At 40.3% G+C, this 23,162-nt stretch overlaps 1 protein-coding gene and 1 pseudogene across 1 annotated transcript; both read right to left on the bottom strand.

Annotated features, from left to right (window-relative positions):
- The window catches only part of LOC127630588 (cytosolic carboxypeptidase 6-like), a 423,742-nt pseudogene that overhangs the window by 78,049 nt on the left and 322,531 nt on the right, over positions 1-23,162 (bottom strand).
- Positions 1,890-23,084, bottom strand: LOC127630878 (BEN domain-containing protein 5-like). The gene is made up of 6 exons (XM_052108724.1): positions 22,838-23,084; positions 20,605-20,726; positions 17,913-18,285; positions 15,169-15,317; positions 11,271-11,484; positions 1,890-10,502 (listed from the first exon to the last, which is right to left on the bottom strand). Exons 1-6 carry the CDS (start codon positions 23,004-23,006, stop codon positions 10,306-10,308), a joined length of 1,224 nt encoding a protein of 407 aa, XP_051964684.1. The 5' UTR covers positions 23,007-23,084; the 3' UTR covers positions 1,890-10,305.

Here is a 23,162-nt window from a genome sequence, read left to right as displayed (position 1 = left end):
TATTGAGAATGTGGGTACCACAGCCCCCATCAGGGGGTGTGGCAAATGAAAAAACAAAGGATTCTCCTCCCGGCCCTCCACCGGGGGACGGAGCGGTCTTACCACCTCCGGAGCTAAAGTCTTGGGCTCTGGGTCGGCTGTCTCAGGAACGCTTGGGAGCCTTCCGGGTCCTAGAGGGGTTCAGTGAGACAGGGGCGTGCGCCGCCTGCGGGGTGCTCGACGCTGGGGCTGAGAGCTGGGCCCAGGTTGAGGCGGAGCAGGAGCTGGTTTCTTCACAGGGGGACACCCTCGGCGGGCAGACGGGGCAGGGCCCGTAGCGGCAGGTCTGCGGCGGGGCATGATATGGGAGATGGCCTCCGTCTGCTTCTTCACCGCGGAGAACTGTTGGGCGAAGTCCTCGACGGTGTCGCCGAAAAGGCCAATCTGGGAGACAGGTGCGTCCAGGAAGCGGTTCTTGTCGGCCTCACGCATCTCGACCAGATTGAGCCAAAGATGGCGTTCCTGGACCACTAGGGTGGCCATCGTCTGTCCGAGTGCCTGCGTTGTGGCCTTCGTCGCTCTCAGGGCGAGGTCGGTCGCTGAGCGCAGTTCCTGCAGCACATCAGGATCAGGTCCACCCCCGTGCATGCTTCTGAGAGCTTTGGCCTGGTGGACTTGCAGGAGGGCCATCGCATGCAGGGCGGAGGCAGCGCATCCAGCCGCACTGTAGGCTCTCGCGTTGAGCGAGGATGTTGTCCTACAGGGCTTGGATGGGAGTACGGGGCGACCGCGCCAGGAGGTAGGGCTACCGGGGCATAGATGGAGCTCATCTGCTTCGGACTCGGGAGGATAGACGGCCAGGCCGTGAGGCAAGCCGATATCGGCGCGAGCTTGGACGGGGACCAGCGAGCGTGTCGGGGAACCGCACCCGCTGCCGCCCCCAAATCGCCCCCAGCGCCAACCGCATCGTCCTCAATCCCGTGAGAAGAAGGAGCAATGCGGGGTGCGGCTGGGGTGGCTTGCTTTCTATTGAAAGCAAGCCGCGACCGCAACGTGGTCATGGTCATGTTCTCGCAGTGAGAACATGAACCATCCACAAACACTGCCTCGGTGTGATCGCGGCCCAAACACACGAGACAGCGCCTGTGGCCGTCTGAAGCGGAGAGACTTCTACCGCATCCAGGAACGACACAGGGGCGGAAAGGCATCTTGAAAAAGACGCATCCTTAAAAGGACGTTCAACGCCGCTGTGTTTGCTCTTTTAGAGAAATTTGCTCTTTTAAAGGAAATCACTCTTTTAATACACAGTGTGTGTGTGTGTGTATATCTGCGCTGTCGAAGGGCTCAGGGGCAACAATGCATGCCGTGCAAAGTACAGAGAAAGCCGCTGTTCTGCGCCGTCAAATCCAACAGCAAGCAGATCGTCAGAGATACAGGAACATTCAGGGTGTGTATTCTCGCAGCAGACTGCAAACAGACCATCGGCTCCGAAGAAATTTTCTGACTAAACTTCCGTATTTGCCCCGCTTAAATACCCGTATGCGGGGGCAGGGTATGCAAATACTGACTGCCAACTCTCATTGGCCCTTTTCAATAGGTCAGAGGTGAATATCGGCGCTCAAGAGAGACCCCTAGTGTCACTTCTCCGACACAACGTGGAGAGAGCGACAGAAGAGGAACCCCTGGTTACAATGTAAAGCGCTTTGAGTGTAGTCAGGAAAGTGCAATATAAATGTAATTTTACTTCATTCCTTCATTCATTCAATGAGACAAATAAAAGCTACAACCAGTTGGATTTTCTTTGTTCCAATGAATATTACATTTTAAAGCTTTGGCTGCAAGGCTATCAATTCAACAAAACTTGGCACTTGGTGAAAAAATAAAACAACTCACACTGAAAGGTTTTTGCTTGTAGAATAAAAGTTAGAATTTATTCTGTACATTGAACAAGAGTACTCAGACTGCAGCACACACAACACGCATACACACACACAACTGATGTTAACTGGCAAAACCAGCTGCTCACATGAAAGGAGGGCACCTGTGAAAACATTAGATTTTTCTTTACGTTGTCCTTCTTTTCTGTTTGAGTCCCCTTGAAGGCAGAAACAAGGTGCAGCGAGGCAGAGTTTAGCTGAAATCAAGCCGAGTTCAGCATAAAAACACAGTATGAATAAAAGTTCTCCACTGAGTGTCCTTTTAGTCCAGACTTTGACTTGATCGGTGGGTAAGAAGACCAACCTAACTTTTTCAGAACACACGGAGTAATGCAAGCAGGTTGATGTACTGTATTTAAAGAAGTCATCCTGCTGACAACAGCCCAGGGTCAAGCGCATTCACCTTACAGATTGATAAAACCAATACTAACCAAAAGAATACCATATCAAGAAATACCCACAACCACTCACAAATGCAGACCTGAATGACAGCATGTTCACAGTTATTTCATCTGACATTCTCCATCAAAATCTTTCGGAAAAATATTGATTAATACGTATATATATATATATATATACACACACACACACACACACACGCACGCCACTTTATTAGGTACACCTGAATTAGCTAAACAGCCAATCGTATGGCAGCAGTGTAAAAAATCATGCAAATATGGGTCAGGAGCATCAGTTAATGTTCACATCAACCATCAGAATAGGGAAACAATTTGACCTCAGTGATTTGGACCATGGCATAATTGTTGGTGCCAGACAGGCTGGTTTGAGTATTTCTGTAACTGCTGATCTCCTGCACATTCTTTAGAATTTACTCAGAATGGTGCCAAAAACAAAAAACAAAGCGAGCGGCAGTTCTGTGGGTGAAAACGGCTTGTTAATGACAGAGGTCAGAGGAGAATTGCCAGACTGGTGCAAGCTGATAGGAAGGTGACAAAATCCAAATAAACACGTGTTACCACAGCGCTATGCAGAATAGCGTTTCTGAATGTACAACATGTTGAAAATTGAGGCGGATGGGCTACAGCAGCAGAAGACCGCTTCAGTGAGCACAGGCTCACCAAAACTAGACAGTAGACTATTGGAAAACATCGCCAAGTCTGACAAATCTGGATTTCTGCTGATGTGCACAATTGGGAGGCCCACTGCAGCCTGTTTTCTTTTCTTGGCTGACAGAAGTAGAACCCAACGGGGTCTTCTGCTGCTGTAGCCCATCTGCTTCAAGGTTCGATACTATGCACTCGGAGATGCTATCCTGCTCACTGCAATTGTACAGAGGGGGTATCAGAGTTACCGTAGCCTTTGACAGCTCAAACCAATCTGGCCTTTCTATGTTGACCTTTCTCATCAACAAGGCATTTTCGTCCACTGAACTGCCACTCATTTGTTGTTTTTTGCACCATACTCTATACACTATAGAGACTGTTGCAAATGAAAATTCCAGGAGATTAGCAATTTCAGAAATACTCAAACCAGTCTGTCTGGCACAAACAATCATGCCACAGTCTAAATCACAGAGATCACATTTTCTCCCATTCTGATGGTTGACGGGAACATTAACTGAAGCTCATGACCCACACGAATGGCTAAGAAGATAATCGCATGAAAAAGTAGATATACAGTACCTAATAAAATGGCCAGTGAGTGTGTAAACACACACACACACATTTTTAGATATTTACTCAGCAGCAAGAATGAAGGAGATGATAAAGACACAAAACGTGAAATTAAAATGCAAAAACGTTTTTGATTTAAATGTAATATGAACAATTCTGAAATCATTGTTTCTTTTGAGGTCAGTTCATGAAGCGGATGACACATCTACTTCATATATTCAGATATGACATTGAATCTTCAAAATCACATAATTTGCCCATTCTTATTCAATCAACTGTCTCTATTAACTAAAAAATATTGAATAATAATGTTACAAAAACATGCAACTGATTATATTTTTGTTGATGAATAAATTCACGTTCTGCTGAGCCCTCATCACTCAACACACCCGTATTTCTGAGTAGCTATGAGACCAACTGAAATTCAAATCAGAGTCTTCAAACTGACAAATGTAAAAAAAAAAAGAAAGAAAAAAAAAAATACTTTTCTTTGGGAGGGAACCACTTTGGTAAGTTAAGAACTCTTTACAATTTGTGTACTGCACAATATAAATTCCACCACCATACATATGTAAGACTATTACCATAGTTGCACTGTAATTCTGCAGCGACTACAGTGGGATTAAATACATTACTGCTGAGGACCTCATTGCTGTGAGAGTCATCTGCCCAGTAATATTTAAGTAGATAGTTCAGATGATCAGGATTCTTACCCCATCGTTAGGTTTGTATTGTATGATAAAAAAGGTTATGGCCACAGATAGAATCTGCATGCACTGATTAATAATATTTAATTTAAAAGAGCAATCTAGAAGACTGAGGTAATTGGTTAGAGGTATATTATCTTATTTGAAATATGTAACCAAATTTTACAACATGCTGGATGTAATTTGTAAGATTTTATCTTGTATGCTTTAATTTTATTCAAAAACTCCTGTTGCTATAAAACTAACATACTGTAGATAACCGGTTTTATTCATGCCAAGCTGGACGAGCTCCAAAACAGTAGAAAAATTAGCACCATCCGTGATAAGTAACACAGATTAGACAACCCATGCCTGCTGGTAGCACCATTAAAGGGATAAAAATTGTATTACTGGAAAGAAACATATAATCAAACCCTTTCTACTGCACATCCGACACTGACAGAATACAGAAACATGAACATTGTTTAAGGAGTAAAGTATGACACCGAAAAATATTCTACACCATAGAAACTTATATATACCTCTGAATGTGAACAAGCTATGAGGATCTAAGAGTACAGCACATACCTAGACAGATGATAAGCAGCAATGAGGTAGGACTGTGACACTACATGCTTGTTTTTGGACTATAACCTGCACTTGTGTTTTTATCAAAAATACACATTTTCACTTTCACTAGTAGAGCTGAGAATATTGTGTGTTTGATAAATAAGAATGGCTCTGAGAGGGAAGTGGTGAATGTGTGAAATAAAGTGAACCCACTTGAGGGGAAGGAACAGAAAGTTGTAATTCTTGCTATAGTGGAGTACTGGGCAGTTTTCGGAATTGCTGTGGCACGTGGGCGAGTCCTCAGCATTTGATTGACGCTCTAAGCATGTAGGTTAGAAAAGCAGGCCAAAGCAAAACTAATTGTTCCCCACAGAGCTTTCCCATGTCGCTTTTTCTTTTTTTGGTATCAAACAATAACAAAATCGCTAAACAGAGGATTAAAACAGAAAAATAAAATTCTTTTTTTTTTAAATCTGAATATAGCCATAGCCACAAACATGATCTAAAGCGTCATGCTGTTTTGATATAAAACAGAGAACAAAACATATCAGACAATAAACATCCGGACAGAAGTCTGAGCACAGCAACACCTTATAAACCGATAGACATGGTCAACAAAAATATATTTGGCCTGTATCTTTCTTTCTTTTTGTTTAGCTTAGATAACTGTGGAAAATCTTATAAAGTTCATTTGATCAGACTGATAACCTGTCCATGCCGAGATTCCACTTTGGCTTATTTTCAACACAATCCCCAACACCTTCAGATTAGATGAAAACTCTTGACAACATGACAAAACATTTCCTGGCCAACATGGCAAGAAGAACTCAGAAGATATGTCGATTCCTCAGGCGCTTTATGCCGATCTTGCTGTATGCAGAGGCACAGACCAGCTTCAAATCTAAGCACCACCTATTACACATCCACTAAATAGCATAGGCACCAGCCTGTAAAACAGATTTGGTCTCCCAGATGAGAGAAATACACCCTCCGAGACACAATTGGATCACATTTGTAGCCTTTTAGCCTATAAAATACTGTACATGATTGTATTTAAGAGTCTGATTTTCCCTGATGGGACTCAATGGTTGGATCTCAATCATTGAAGAGACTTTCAATAATTAATTTTACATGAATCTTAACGCTGCTGTGCCCGAATTCAGTCTCTGTGCGGCTGCAAGTAAAGCAAAGCGCAACACAAAACGCTTTAGTCTTTTTTCAAAGCGATTTCACTAGCAAGTCTCGTCACAAAAGTATGACCACATGGACTGGTGATAATGTTTGGCGATCGTTCAACTTCGGCACACCTAAAGCTGTCATTTTCCAGAATACCTGCACACATTACGTACGCTCATTATGGAACATCAAATATTCAATAAGTGTGGCAATACATATTACACAATACAGGAAATATCTACAGAAAAAAATGAAAAAGAGAAAGACATTCAGTGGAACACAAGAACCTTATTACAATCTGTCCTCTCGTGTAATTACCTTGACATATTGGAGGTACACTGCGGAAAGAAAGAAAAGGAATATCTTTCACAGGCTCAGGAGAATTGGAAACAAATGGCTGCTAAACTGCTATTGAGCAGCAGATTTATGTTTTTGCAAAGACAAAGGTCTGAAAATATGCATGTGCACAAACCATTGGCTAATTTGAGACATTTTCCCTATCACCGTTTTTCCCTCACAAGCATTGTTAAATGTTGCTGTTTGAATGGTTGTTTAAAATGGCTTGGTTAAAAGGATATTTCACCCCAAAATGAAAATGATGTCATTATTTACTCACTGCCTTGTTGTTTCAACCATGTATGACTTTCTTGCTTATGTGGAACTCAAAAGATGTTAGGAAGAATGTTAGCATCAGTCACCAGTAAAGTGAAAGTATGTTAAATACTCCCTTCAATCCCAGATTATTATGCAAAGACAACTAAAAGCAAGTCATTCAGAGGTTAATTTTCTCAAAAAATGTAAATGCTTTTGTCTCTGTGGTACTATAAAATTCCTGTTTGTTTAGTGTGACCACTTAGACACGCCCCAACAACATTACTTAACCAATGGCATGAATTTGAGGTGAAATTATCTGACGGTTCAAACAACAGAAGGCGAGGTGCGTATTCGGAAAGCTGTTTTGAAAACATTGTTAATTTTTGCATTTCCATTCAGTGGCACTAGTGTAGCAGAATCTACATACTTCAGCTTTAATTTTTATGACATGGAAAAAAGATGCACTGAAAGTGAACAGTGACTAAGGATAACATTTAACCTAAAACCTCCATTTGTGTTCAACAGATAGAGACTGTCATATGGCTTTGGAAAAACATGAGGGGGAGAAAATAATGACAGAATGTTCAGTTTTGGGTGAAGTATCCCTTTTAAATCACAAAAATGAAGTCAACACTGACTAATTTTTATAAAAATTATTTTAGGATTAAAGTGCTATGGTGTTTAAAATGGACAATGACTGCCTCAGAACTGAAAGGTAGATGATGACAGAAATGACTCCAAATAAAATGAGATATTATATCAGTAACACATTTCTCACAGTGAGGTGAAATACCTGCAGTTAAAATTAATGATAGTTTCAATTTTAGATATGGGTTTATATATACCATTAAAGAAGGGCCCTGCATTCTTTAAAAAAATGTTAGTACCCAGGGTCTCCGTTAATAGCAAAATGTCACTTATACTCTGTAAAAGTAGAAATGATTAAAACTACATATGAACCAGTAAAGATAAAGACACAATTACAACATTATCTGACTCTTTGAACCAGGAGCTTAGTGGGATAAGGTGCAGCCTGGCTACAAATGATGAAATGTCCAAACATGAGAATATTTTCCAAACATACACTGAAATGTTCTCCCTACCGGTAAACCTACTTGATCAAATCTGAGAAAATAACCCAACCAAAAAAACAAAAACAAAACAGAAATGAGAGGGAGGCTTGCTTGGCAGGTCTGTGGTTAGTTCACAGTTAGCGATATGGCATCACAGTCAAGACCGCAAATCTGCAGGAGCCAGATTTATCTTTTTTTGTTACGCTGACAAGCCACACAAACGGAATGGAAATAAATAAAAAAAAAAAGGGTACACTAATCGGAGACACAATACTAAAGTGTGGATGGCATGGCTCAATTCAAGTTGTATTGATATCTTATTTCCTCTCTTAATGAGTGCGCCATCTACAGGTGGGCTTGAGCAGAGACCCTGCGGTTTTGTCTGGCCTGGAGGAAGAGGTTAATGTGTGCAACACAGAGCGCTGCTGACAGTTTTACCTCATGTCCACACATGGCGCCTGGCATCTCTCCACACTCACGCAGCAAAGTGCAGTTAAAGCAATATCAGCTAATATTACAATCACAGCTTGCTATAAAACGGAGAACACCGTTCCCAATGATTGCCAGCTGGAAAAAGGCCCTGCAGCCTAGCTCTGATTTCCACTTACCCTCAGTCCAAACTGCAATTTGCAGCTAGTAAAGGGTCTTAGGTGGTCACCATCTCCATAGACCTGATAATACAATAACTCCTTTTCCATGGCTAGTTCATCAAGTTCAAGATCAAATTGGATCCCCCCCACCCCCTCTCAAGTGCTTATTTTATACTTTACACTATATGTATTGCATGCTCTCTGCTGCTTTTGTACACAATAAGATATAAGCACAAGCATGAAAATTCTACTTGGGCCCTGTCCCAAATGCCACCCTAATCCCTTGCAGTCTTCCTCCAATTCAAAATTTTGGTGATGTTATGTCGCATAAACTGTTAAATATTTGTCCTCTGTGCAGTACGTATTGCTGAAAACTCTGCAAAATGGAGCATGAAGGGTGCAAAGTACCTTTAAGCATCCTTTATAATCATAAAACGACACAATACAGTAGGGCTGCAACTAACGATTATTTTGATAATCGAACAATTATTCGACGATGATTAATCATTAGCTCTTAACCGATTATTCAGCTTGTGCCCCAACTTAAAAGGTTGTTTTAAATGTGCTTACTAACAATAAAGAGGACAAAATCATCTTTTAAAAATACCTCGAAATGACATTCACTGAATTAAACGGAAAAATACTTTTTATTAAATTTAATTCAGTAAAGAAATTCACAGCAAAAAAAAATAAATAAATAAATATCGTTATCAAGTGTTTTTGTCTTTTTTTCCATTTAAAATGGTCTAAAAAATTGAGAAGCAACATACAAGATATTTAGAATTGCTTTAAGAGAATGTATCTAAAATAGAAGTGAATTTTGTATATACAACTGGTAGGACATGGCGCTAGCAACACCAGGATCATGGTTCAATTCCCAGAGAACACAAATTATACCTTTTATTTACTGTAAGTCACTTTGGATAAAAATGTCTGCCAAATGCATATATGTAAATGAGAATGCAAGTTCATATCAAGTGCTCCATTTGGGACAAGGCCTTGTACATATGTCAATAAAGTACTCTACTCTCTAAGTCTATTGCTGTCTTCCAAGTCATGCTGGAACGATTGTATTTATAAGATGTGCACACATGAACGCCTCGATATCGTCTGAATAACCAGTGGAAAACTAAGGATTTTCTTTGAGCTCCAACTTTTGCCAAACACATCGATTTTGTTCCAATCTAAATAATTTAAACGCACATCTCATCTTAATTACAACTTCTGAACACCAGCAGGACTTGAAGGCAGAATCTTACCTCAAGAAAAGTGAGCAAAAGGGAACACCATGTTTACTAAATATATCTAGGAACATCTAAATGTGATCTCTTTACAGTTTGTGGTTGATCTCCTAGGAAATGCTGCTAATCTGTCTTTGAGGACAATTGTTTAGCACCATTGACTACATGCAACCTCTGTAGCCCTATCAACCTTCAAGAACGGGTCATCAGTAGTCATCACAGGAAAGCAATTAACAGGAGCTATTGGGCCTAGATTGATCAATTGGATCAATCATTCGTTGAGACAATGCAAGGCCTGACCCTGTTTAAAAGTGCATCACTGCAACTCTCTACATTAAGTACCTTTAGCAGATGGTCCCTATGAAGTGACCTACCCCCTCTTAGACTGCAAGTCTAAGCCAGCATTTATAACACCTCCCAAACATCCTCCTGAAATAAGAAGACTCTCTTTAGTACATTTAAGGACATGTTCTGACACAGAACGCAAGCTGATGTGCAAAACACATTTTTCTCGAACATGATTTAAAGGATCGCTCCTGTCTAACATGCGTGATATCCAACCCACCCCGAATACCCCAATCAAGGCTTATAAAACCCCACCCATCCCCATTCACTCACAGAATGCACACCAGCTTGCTAGACAGTGTGGGAAGAGGTAAAACTGTCAAACAGACTGTAAAACAAGGTCTACGAGAGTAAAAGACAGAAAGGTCTAGGGAGGGCATCAGTGAGAATCTCAATTGGCAGCGCCGGTGATTATGTGCACCTTCTCCACCAGAAGTCCTTGAGGAACAGAATGAGCTATGGTGACAACTTTAGCACTCCCTACAGGCTGTCGTAAGGGAAGTTCTCCATCTTCACCGTCTGTTGGATGAGAAGCTTGGACTCTCGCCGTTCCTCGTTCTTGATGGATTTGTTGATATCCATGATCTTTTCGCAGATATATTTGTTCACTTTGGATAAGCGCTGGGTGATCTCCGCGCTGTCTGCCGTTTCTTGAGACACACGGTCATACAGACACTCTGAAACAGAATATGCAGTTATGACCACAAATTTCACTTGAGATAAAGAAAAGTAGCATATAAAAATGAAACTTAGTCTTATTAGAGTACATTCGTTTGTTTAAATATCTCAGAATTTCATAACTAAACCCAAAGCTAAAGCAGAGGGCAAAAGCAGAAATCTAAAATGGATTTGAGATTTCATGATACAACAATTTATTGGTGATCATGGGTAGATTCACAGTAATCTTAAGAAACATATTAAGAAAGTTCTTAGGATAAATTATAAGTTAGTATGTCTGTTAAAATTTGATGAGGACATTGAACATTCTTAAGAAAACTTAAGTTACAAGTATTTGTAACTTTTTTCTCACAATAAAAAAAGAAAAAAGTAGTTTAGAAAATGTTTATTCTTAAGAATGTTTTGTGAATTTGGCCTCATATCTGTATTAGACAATATTAGGGTTATTCTAAAATTCAGGTGGTATTTGCTAATAGTCTTGCTAATATTTGGAGACATTTAGATTTTTTTAATGATAAATATCACGTTTAATTAAATTCCTAACAGTAACGAATAATACTTAATTATATAATTAGCATTTAAATAGCTTTTCTAAATGTATAAGCAAGAAAATATGATCTCCTTTAAAATGAGCTAAAAGTTCCCCATCCCATAACATAAAAAGAGTTGGTATCATCCAAAATTTCTATAATGGTGCAGCCCTACTCTACACCCAACCTAATTTCAATACAAAACCAAGCCCTCTCTTTCAAAGCTAGAGTGTTTACCTCTGACAATTTTGAGCTTGCTTGGTGAAAGCGGTGGTTTTGGTAGAGCGTCTTTCTTTTTCTTTGTAGCAACGCCAGTGACGCTGCGGTTCTTAAGGGTTTCTGTGCCCCATATCATTACCGCAAGGTTTTTGGTGAATTTCGAGTCTCCCTGTGTCCGTTGTAGCTGGTGCCACTTCTCCTCCTCTACCCAAATCCCTCCGCCCAAGTGCACCTACAGCAGATACACACTTCTTTAAATATGCAACATGCAAACACTCCAGTTTGTAACTGACAAGATTTTGCTTTCACATCCTGCCACTTCAGAGCCATGTGGTTTATTTCCCGAAGCTTTTCTGAAACAGGGTAGCTTTACTTTCACAATGAAATAAATTGCTCTGGATGTGAAAGGCACAGTGTAATAACATTTATATATATAATTCAGAGCTCAAATCTTTTTTATAACAGCAATTTCCATTACATGTACAGTTGAAGTTTTGGCAAGTTGTTTAGGACATCTACTTTGTACTTGACATAAGTAATTTTTCCAACAAGTGTTTACAGACAGATTGTTTCACTTTTAATTGACTACATCACAATTCCAGTGGGTCAAAAGTTTACATACACCAAGTTATTTGTGCCTTTAAGCAGCTTGGAAAATTCCAGAAAATTATGTCAAGCCTTTAGGCAATTAGACAGTTAGATTTTAATAGGGTAATTGGAGTTGAATGTAGGTGTACCTTTACATGTATTTTAAGTCCTATTTTCAAACTCAGTGCCTCTTTGCTTGACATCATGGGAAAATCAAAAGAATTCAGCCAAGACCTCAGAAATTTTTTTTGGACTTCACAAGGCTGGTTCATCCTTGGGAGCAATTTACCAACGCCTGATGGTACTACGTTCATCTGTACAAACAATAGTATGCAAGTAAACACTATGGGACCACACAGCTATCATACTGCTCAGGATGGAGATGCATTTGGTTTCCTAGAGATGAAGATAGTTTGGTGTGGAAATTGCAAATCAGTCCTAGAACAACAGCAAAGGACCTTGCGAAGATGCATGGAGGAAACCGGCCCAAAACTATCTATATCCACAGTAAAACAAGTCCTATATCGACATAACCTGAAAAGTTGCTCAGCAAGGAAGAAGCCACTGCTCCAAAAAAAAGCCAGACTACAGTTTGCAAGTCCACATGGGGACAATTATCTTGAGAAATGTCCTCTGGTCTGTTGAAACAAAAATTGAACTGTTTGGCCATAATGACCATCAATATGTTTGGAGGAAAAAGAGTGAGGAATGCAAGCTGATGAACACCATCCATGAATGTCCTGTGAAGAATGGGGTGGTGCACTTCACAAAATAGATGGCATCATGAGGAAGGAAAATTATGTGGATATATTGAAGCGACATCTCATGACATCAGCCAGGAAGTTAAAAATTGGTCGCAAATGGGCTTCCAAATGGACAATGACCACAAGCATACCTCCAAGTTGTTGCAAAATGGCTTAAGGACAACAAAGTCAAGGTATTGGAATGGCCATCACAAAGCTCTGACCTCAATCTGATAGAATGTGTTGGCAGAAATGAAAAAGTGTGTGCGAGCAAGGAGGCCTACAGACCTGACTCACTTACACCAGTTCTGGCTCGAGAAATGGGCCTAAATTCCAGCAACTTATTGTGAGAAGCTTGTGGAAGGCTACCCAAAACGTTTGACCCAAGTTAAACAATTTAAAGGCAATGGTACCGAATACTAACAAAGTGTATGTAAACCTCTGACCCACTGGGAATGTGATGAAAGCTGAAAGAAATCATTCTCTCTACTATTATTCTGACATTTCATTCTTAAAATAAAGAAGTGATCCTAACTGACCTAAGACAGGGAATGTTTTCTACGAATAAATGTCAGGAATTGTGAAAAACTGAGTTTAAATGTATTTGGCTAAGGTGTATGTAAACTTCTGTCTTCAGCTGAAGCTTTGAATTCCATGCTCTAATGGGACCCTGCAATAGATCTGCAGGGCCAGTCAAGGGACTGCCTTACAATACATTGAATTATCTCAACTGTAGGAATTTTAAAGGTGCAAGGGAGTGGCCAACCCTTTTTTATCTAATTAGAAGTGCACTCTGTCTGTCAATCACTATGCTCATTCAGGCTCATTCTCTGAGGTTTGGGTTAGAGGATAGAGTTCTGGAGAAAGGGCATTTGATTGAAATTGACAAAATGGTAAAAGTTAGCAACACATTTGAAATTGCTTACAGCACCTTTAAAGGAATAGTTCACCCATTTTTAGCATCAGAAAGTCTTGCGGGATCGGAACAACATGAGGCAGGGAGTAAATTATGACAGGATTTTCATTTCGGGTGAACTATTCCTTTAATTATTATAAGGCAATATGTGTCCATTGCTCAGAGTCCTTAAGAATGTGTTTGAAGAAACCACCTTACTATGAGTTCCATGTTTTAATTACAATACCCGGTGAAGATTCTGATCTTTTGGAGTATTTCCATCGACCACAGAGTGCCTCAAGACAAGCACTCCACAAATACACTAGAAAACCAATAAGAAACTCCCTTTTCCATTCTCTGAGATACAACCACCCAGTCAACACACCTGAGAGATTCATCATAAATAAATTCAACGGCAAGGTCTTCAGGTTCATTAAGTGCAGTAACGATTTGATGCCAGACCAGAGTGTTGACATTTAAGCCACATTGTGGAGGACATGGCCCAACAATCAGGTGGATTGAAAAGCAGCTGGTGAGTAACAGCTGAGGTAATGTGCCTTCTGCTTTGTCACCCTGAGTAGTCTTCAGGCTCAGATCCAGCAGCTTTTCCCCAATGCATCTAATGTGCTTTAGGCCCTGGTCCAGCAGAAAAGCTTTTCACTGCTCTTAACTTAAAGAGGAGATTTGCTATTCTATGGCTGCCTGTCACTCAGCACAATTCCTGTGGTACAGAATAATTAATGCTGGATATGTGTGCGTATGTGTAAGGGCCTAATTTGCTTTTGTTGGTCACGCTTGAACTGAGAACCCTTTCAGCATGTAACACAAATTCCCCCCTGTCATGTGAGATGGGCAGAAGAACACAAAACACAGACCCAACGTCTGCTAACAGGGCTCAAAATCACAGCAAGCGCTCTGGTTAAAGGCCCTTCGAGACTGATGAGGGGAGGGTGTGGGGGGATTTTGCTAGTCAATTAAACGAACCACACAACTGCAAAACATTAAAAGAAACACACTAACACAAGGCACATCAGTGAAATCACCAATAGGATCCTAGAAGACAAAAACTATTCTCTCCTGATTGTCCATTTCTTTAATGTGGTTGGCGCATCTCATGCGAGTTAAAAGAAAGCAAATCGGGCTGTAAAAGGGATGTCTTTTAAAGGCAAATGGCTAAGTAAAACTGTGCTGACTGACAATCTGTCAGCTTAATCGGAGGCAAAGAAACTGAACTCATCCATCAGAGCTGACGTTCGGAATTGTTAGGATGTTTGTAATCAATTAAGTAGTCTAATCTAATTGGCTGGCAGTAAATCTAGAAACAAACTTGTGTTTACAAGGAGCCCTGCCGATATAAGTGCTTTTGAAGATTTCTTTTTCCTACATGTATTTTTTATTAAAACATTTTTGTCAGGTGAATGACATAAAATCTTTGAAATACATAAAGAGTAATGTTTCAGGGTCTATTATTGTGTTCAACTAACAAACCTGCCCCTAAAAAAAACTTGTCTCTTCACAAGTCAGTCAGATGACCTCTTCTTCCCTAAGTTGGTAGTCCTTGAACATAAAAAGCTGGAAATTGGACCATCTGAATCTTTTGCAGTTTTGTCAAACGTCTGATGGTCTGGCCATTTAAGATGACTATGAAAATCATAGAAACACACACACAAATACAAGTGTGAGCACATACTTTGCCATCACTAAACGTGTAGATGGTCCTCGGGGAAAGGGAGTGGGTGGAGCTAGTATTGGCTTCCTCTTGACACGCCTCCTGTGGCTCACTGATTGGCTCCACTACCTCTGTTTTGATTGTCTGTGTGCCATTATCATGCATCGGCTCTGTAGGAAGCAAACAAAATGTTGACCAGCCATCATAGAAGCACCATTTAACAAGAGAAAGATAAATGTAATCCTGAGAAAGTGTTAAAGACAGAAGTTCCTGCTCTCTAATGAGTTCTGCAGCAAGTCCTGGCTTGCTCTTGTTGCCTCAAAACAGCCGGGATATTTTAGATCAGTAAGCTGGCTTGGTGGCTGGCTGCACTAAGCCCTAATGTATCTGTTGAGTTTTAATATCGGTCAATGAACTACACTCCTGACCCTAAAGCACCCTGGTAGGTCTAATCTGCAGTCTGCGCCACCAGCTTGCTCCACCCCACAGTCTGTTGCCCACACACATACAGAAACAGACATAGCAGCTGGCTGGGACACTGGCATGGGAGTTCTGGACACAATATACTCTTTAAGCAGTCTCTACTGTACTCTTCATCTGAGGAGTAATCATGCCATACAGTTAAAGCTATGAAGATGACTTCTGTATGCCAGCGTGGAGTGGGAGCAGCTAGCATTAGCCTTAACAAGTACCTTTAAACAGCCTTGTAACATTATGTTTACCATCAGATTTAATAATAATCACACCAAAAAATGTACAACTGTACAAGACTTACATATTGTCTTAATTATACTAAATATGACACTATGTAACTCACAACCGCCTACTTAAAGGGATAGTTCACCCAAAAATGATTTACTCACCGTTCCTGGCATCCCAGATGTGTATGACGTTCTTTGTTCTGAAGAACGGAAATTACGATTTTTAGAAAAATATTTCAGCTCTGTAGGTCCTCACAATGCAAGTGAATGGTGACCAGACCTTTGAAGCTCCAAAATCCACATAAAGAGACCATAAAAGTAATCCAAAGTACATTTTTAAGTCATTTTTTATCATAAATTCTCCTCCCTGTCCAGTAGGGGGCGATATGCAGGAAGAATGTGAATCATCAAAAACAGAAGAATGGTAAAGTGAAAGTTAAAGTGGAGACTGACTGAGCAGGGAAGAGAATGTTTGGTAAAAAAGGACTTGGTTTTTGTTCTGTTATCACACACACCTATAATGTCACTACTGAAGATATGGATTACACCACTAGGGTTGTCTGGAGTACTTTTCTGTTGCCCTTATGTTGTTTCAAAGCTTCAAAATGTTGGAACCCATTCACTTACATTGTATGGACCTACAGAGCTAAGATATTCTGCTAATAATTGTTATTTGTGTTCAACAGATGACAAAGTCATACACATCTTGGATGGCATAAGAGTGAGTAAATGATGAGATTACTCCTCAGATGAAGAGTCCAGTCGCGGTGCAGAACTGCCCCGTCGGATTTGCGCATTCAGACATAACCAACCTATCTGCATGGGTTGCTTTGGTAACGACGTAGGCGTAGGTCACGTAGACCCACGTGACAATGCTTTCAAAACAGATGCGGGAAAAATGGAGGTGCATAATCTCGCTTTCCAAATAAGCGCCCTGTCCAGTCGCGGTGCAGAACTGCCCCGTCGCACAAGAAAGACTCTGGACTCAGTTCTGGAGCAGTTCTGCACCGCAACTGGACAGGGTGCTTATTTGGAGAGCGAGATTATGCACCTCCATTTTTACCGCATCTGTTTTGAAAGCATCGTCACGTGGGTCTACGTGACCTACGCCTACGTCGTTACCAAAGCAACCCATGCAGATAGGTTGGTTATGTCTGAATGCGCAAATCCGACGGGGCAGTTCTGCACCGCGACTGGACAGGGCGCACGTGGGTCTACGTGACCTACGCCTACGTCGTTACCAAAGCAACCCATGCAGATAGGTTGGTTATGTCTGAATGCGCAAATCCGATTTGATCACTTGCAATTAATAGTGCAGATAGTCTGCCTGAAAAGATCTGATTTGAGAAAAAAATCTGATTTGCCTGCAGTCTGAGCATAGCCAAAGTCTACAAGAGTGCAAACTGAATGAAATACCAGATGCAGTTTATTTTACTACTCCAATCCCAGATAATAATAACCAGAAAAAGATTTGTTACACAACACGGGACTTTTAATTGTAAACAAGCCCGAAATACACACTATTTTTTAAATGTGTGTGCTCCCAGTTGTGAACTCACTGACAGCTGATTTGCTGAGAAATTGACTCGAAATCAAACTGCTAACCTGAGCTCCTGAGTTCAAAAGAGCTCTTGTCGGGTGATTTGTTACAAAGATTCAGTTCAAAAGAGTAATTTGTTCATCATTCGGACATCATGGCTCGCTTGTTGCTTGCAGCCAGCAAACTTATATCATCACCAGAAAAGGTGAAAAAAAGCGAGACACACTGGCACTCTAAAGATGTATTCAATAACTTACAAGATGATATCTGATGAAACCACATATATCCCGACAGTCGTCAGTGGTGACTAGATGTAAATTATTGCCGCAATCATTTATTTTTAGTTGCAGTCTGGAGCCCTGAGACTGATGAATATTCATGACTGTTTTGGTGCAAAAAATGTTTGTGAATATTTTACACTTTTGTGTGATTTAGTCACATCAGACTTGGTGTGAACAAGCCATTAGCCTAAGAACTATCAAGTGCCCATATATGTGAGAGACATCCTTTCATTCATAACTCACCGCTGCCAAGCCTCATGAGCAGGACGTCCTGCAGGCGTCGATTGAAGTCACGCAGCTCCTTGACTTCGGTCAGCAGACTCCCATACTCCTTAAGCTTCTTGGCTTGCTGCAGCAGCTGCCTGCGTGTGCGCTCCAGTTCCTGTTGCAGCCGTCTCATTTCCTCTTCCTGCTGCCTGTAGCTATGCACCAGCTCCTCATACAGCACGCGAGGCACCACGGCTTCACCCTGCTCTTCCTCTTCCTCTGTTGTGAGTCTGTCCAGCTCATCTCCCTCCATGCATGAATTAACAGCATTCCTCTCCAGTCGCGCCACTACCGCGGCAAGGCTCTTTGAGGAGTTGGAACTAGCCTGCTGTTGTTCCTGTGACTGCACCTGCATCAGAAGGTTGAAGCTGTCATTTCTGACGATTGCAAATGATGTACAAGTGGAAGTATATAATACTACTCTAAATGGTGGGAACACAATTATGTTCCTGAAAGTACCTTCCTCAAGAGTCAACCTCCAACTCAAATAAAAAAACACACCTGAACTTAGCAATGAGGGTCTTTCGCTGCATCCGAATATCCATACTTCCCTACTATATAGTATGCCAAAAAAACAGTATGCCAATAGAGTAGCAGGCTTGAATCCTCAGTATTCATAAAAAGGTAAGTGAGAAATACCCAAATTACCTACTATTTCCAGTGATATTCTGAAGTTTGGATCAACAATGCCCCCATTCCCAGATGAAGTATGTCTGCAATCTATTCATACTACCTGCATGCATACCTAAAGAAGATACTATTTTACCATCTGAGAAGTGTGTCCTTCATAAAAGAATACATAATCTTACAGTATGCAATTTTGGACAAAGGGACGGTGTTCACCCCAACTGTTTCAATAGGATATATGTCAACACAGAAATGAAAACTGCACTTGTCAAGTGTTTTCATGAGGTCTTAAAGTATATGAAATGATTTCAGTACTCACAATGAATTCAATATGATCACAAGCTCAAAGGCTTCTAATTTTAATAATTACTGAATTATAAATAAAAATAATAATAAGATACAAATGTTATTATCTACTCCACTTTCCTGCAATGCTGCAAACCATGCAGCTTTCAGATTTGCATTCTTTGAATTGAGCCAAGCAGTCAATATGAAACATTTAGATCCTCGCTATACAAATTGCAGTTTTGCAAACTTTATCTTATTATGCAGTCAAGTTTGCACATTTACATGCATTTGAATAGAAATTAATTAAGTGTGCCTGCCCCTTTAGAGTATGTTTGGAACTAAACTCTGGAGGAAAATAGATCTCCAGGAATCAGACTGCAATATAACAGCAGAAGTATCAAGACAAAAGTACAAAATTAAAACTACTACTAGTTGTCAAAATTGCAGCACTGAGAGAAATCTTATCCAGAGAAATCCACATATGGGCCAAAACATTGCTAATTCACAAGGAATCTCATTATATAATATTTAATGCTATTTAATAGAGAACCTGAGAATGGAGAAATGGAAATTAAACCAGTCAGTACAGCAATCATCCAGAATGATAAACCAACTTAATTTATATCAAATAAATTAGCCTAAAGACAAACCATTTAACTATGCAAAAAGTACTAATTATTGCATGAACTTGCTTTTTGAGGGTTTTCCACTGTTGATAGTACCTGGTACCTGATACTTTTTTTAGTACCACCTCGGTCGAGGTTCCAAGCGAGCCGAGCTGATACTAAATATGATGTCAAAATATGGCAGATCACTGATTGGTCAGGGAGAATCGTCACTACCAGCATCACTGGATTTCCCACACACGACATCAACCCGCTAGTTTTAAAGTTAGCAACAGCGATAACCGTATCATTTGTCCACGTCACTTTCTAATTGTGAAAAAAGATATGGCTGTGTGCAAAACCACGGCATGGTCATTAAACGAGGTGCAGACGGTCCACTCGTTAGCGATGAGCGAAATGAAAAAGTATCTGAGGAAGTGTATCAGATGTTGGCTGCACACTGATACCACCTGACCTACCAACAGTGTAGGGAAAAGTAAAAAACTTAAAAGTGACTACAGAACCATCAAGGAAAAGTGGAAGAGGTTCGACCAAATGAACGCTATCTAGATCGGCGAGCAATAGGCGGGGGAGTGCCCGGCTGGAGTCCACGATGGGGGATGGTATGTTAACTCTATATTCTTCTTGAAAGCTTCACTTTATTTAGTTGACCAGCTGCTGGGAAGCTTGCTTCTAAAACAACCAGGCCAATATAACTGTTACACTTGTGTAAAATCACCATGCAACCACTGCTTTATACAGCACAATGAGCTAGTAGCTAACAGCTAGCGGTTGTGTTATTGTTTTGGTCAGTTTGTGTCGTGTTTAAGATGATGTCACGGCAGTAGAAGTGGCGCAACTATGACGACCACCCTATAATACCACCAACGTTGAGATGGGACTACTGCAGTGGAAATGCAAGATCGGAAACGTAAAGCAAGTAGAGTTGAGACAAGTTGAACCGTAACATGCAGTGGAAAAGTGCCATTAAAGAAAAAACAAATGCTATTTCTAAATTGCACATGTTCCTCCTTTACAAATCAGCACCACTAACTGAAAGCAAGTAAATGGTAACTAAAGACATCTGATTCTGAATGCATTCCAATGTGCTCCACCCTTTCTTAAAAAGTAAGGTAGTCCAAATCTACCTTTTTATGTCTAAGGGGCATTCTCTCCTCCACAAAGTGATTCTCCACTGTGTTCCTGTTCGACATCTTGGTTATTTTCATCTTCTTTTGCATAATACTGTGCTCTAATTCCTCAATGCTTTCTGAAAAAGAGGAGGAAAATTTCAGAATAATGTTTCACTTTAATACTCTGGAAGATGCAGTTAAAACAAGGACATGTCAAAAAAGGAACATTTTATGAGCTTGGTGGACAACTTTCACAGTAACCTTGTAAGGACACAGATGACTAGCTATTGTTATAATAAAGTATTAATGGAGCATGTAACTTGCAAAGCGACGTTGATGGTGCAGCATCAATATAATTTGACAGGCAGGGTTGTCACACCTGTCAGAATGTGATGCAGTGCCACGTAAACCAAGGCCATTTGGAGACGGCTAACCAGATAAATTGCACACAAACCTACCAGTGCCTACATTCTCCCCATCATGCCAAGTAGATCATGATCTTAATAATCAACCTGAGGTCTACAATGTTTAAGATGGATAGTTCACCCAAAAAAATGTACACACCCTTGTGTGTTTTGAAACTTGTGGAACACAGATGATGTTGTGTCCATGCTGCTTTTCCATACAATTAAAGTGAAAGGTGACAATGGTTGTAAAGCAAGATTTTAAATTGCAGTCAGTTCTTTGCACAAGCTATCCTTTGCTATCAGAAGACTTGGAAAATAGTATATAGGTCATATAGACTACCTTTGTGATGATTTTATAGTGTTGTTTTTTTTTTTTTTTTTGATTGTTGACAGCCCTATGTTCGTTCCATATACATTGCCATTATATGGAAAAGAGCAGCTCAGACATTCTTCTAAACTTCTTATTTGGTGTTCCATGGATGACAGAAAGTCAAATAGTTTTGGAATGACATGGGGAGTTAAAAATGAAGCATATTCAATTTTGGATGAACTGTCTCTTAAATTATAAATGTATTCAGTCTTTTACATGGGGCATGGCTAATAGGACTCCAAGTCGACCACAACAGATTGTAGACCGCTTAAGTTCAAGCAAACTGATTTACCTGCTTAATAATACCTGTCCTGGAGTCCAGACTTCAGTTCCTAATCAGATCTGGGTTGCAAGAGCAAGTTAAGCCACACATGTAGATTAGTAAAATATCTAACTAGTCCGAATTGAAGCAGGAGTGAAAGAGACTGTAGGTTTTCACAAGTTGAGCTGAAGCAGGAAGTGACATAGCAACACATCTGCCACCAGCAGATGGATTTAAACACCACATATAACTGTCTTGTTCAAGGCTAGTTGTGCTTTTATAAGTTGTGGTGGTGATAATTGAACATTATAATTTGCTGACTAAAGATTTCCAGCGGAATAAAGCACATAATTGAAAACACTATACAAAAACAACCCTTACCTTGCTAGCTAATGTGAGTACAGTATTACCTAGCTGCTTGAGCTAACACTGCTAGCTGGTCAAATACAGCTAGACATTTCAAACTGGTTATCTAGACAGATATTACACAACTTTACCTGTTCAAAGACACTGTTTTAATTACTGTTATGACTATTTTATTAGCCATTTGGCGTATTCTCAATCGACGAATGAAGGAAGCGTTAGCAGAGAGCTAACACACGTATTTATCTCCTTTAACACCCTATTATCTTTTATTTCAGTGCTTTAATAAACTTATGCAAACGCATTGCACACTCTATCTTCCTCAACCTTACATCTAAACAAACCATGCTGTTGAAACACATCATTCAGTCTCTGTATAGCGAATGAAGAGAAAACAATAAAAAACACCGCACTGAAAACGAGAAGAACAAAATGCTTCAAACAAATAAAACCTGCCATATTTTCTTTGTCTCTATCGATTAATCGCATACGATCATAACACACACACACACCGAATATAGCTTTAATCTTTCCCATACACTTTCAGAAAACAACCTATTGCATGTTCATGCCATTCATGTGAAATGATTGTTAACACTTTATAACAACTTTCATTATTACGTCATAATCATATTATAATGCGTGACAAACTAACGATTTACGCATATTAAAATATAAATACATATGAAACAAGAAATCATCTAAGTTGCATGACATTTCTGACTAATCTTACGTGCATGCACGCATGATCTTTGAATCATTACATGTACATGTGCAACCATGCTTGCTAATGTAATTAATGAAGGATATTATTTATTTTAATATGAACAGAGGAGCAGAACTCACCTGCTAGGGCAAGGATGTGTGCTTTGGCAGGCTGGCCTGTTCCTCTCAGCACCACATACACCTTCTGGTCATCAAAATCTCTTTTGTGCACAGGCTGGAAATCTTTCACGTCTGACACAGGTAACACGTAGCACATGTCGTCCTCCAAGAAACGCATGAACGCGTACATTATATTTGCTCTTTGATCCCTGCTATTTGGGATTGGGATTGACAGTTTCCCCTTAAAAAATATTTGTAAAAAAACAAATATAAACACAACCGGGGATAGCGGAGGAGGCCTCTGCGATTGACTGCTTCTGTCTGGCTGGGGCATTTCTAGTTGAGG

This window comes from Xyrauchen texanus, chromosome 37, assembly GCF_025860055.1.
Source record: "Xyrauchen texanus isolate HMW12.3.18 chromosome 37, RBS_HiC_50CHRs, whole genome shotgun sequence".
In the NCBI taxonomy this organism is placed as follows: Eukaryota; Metazoa; Chordata; class Actinopteri; order Cypriniformes; family Catostomidae; genus Xyrauchen; species Xyrauchen texanus.
This window is presented reverse-complemented; position numbering and strand designations above follow the sequence as displayed.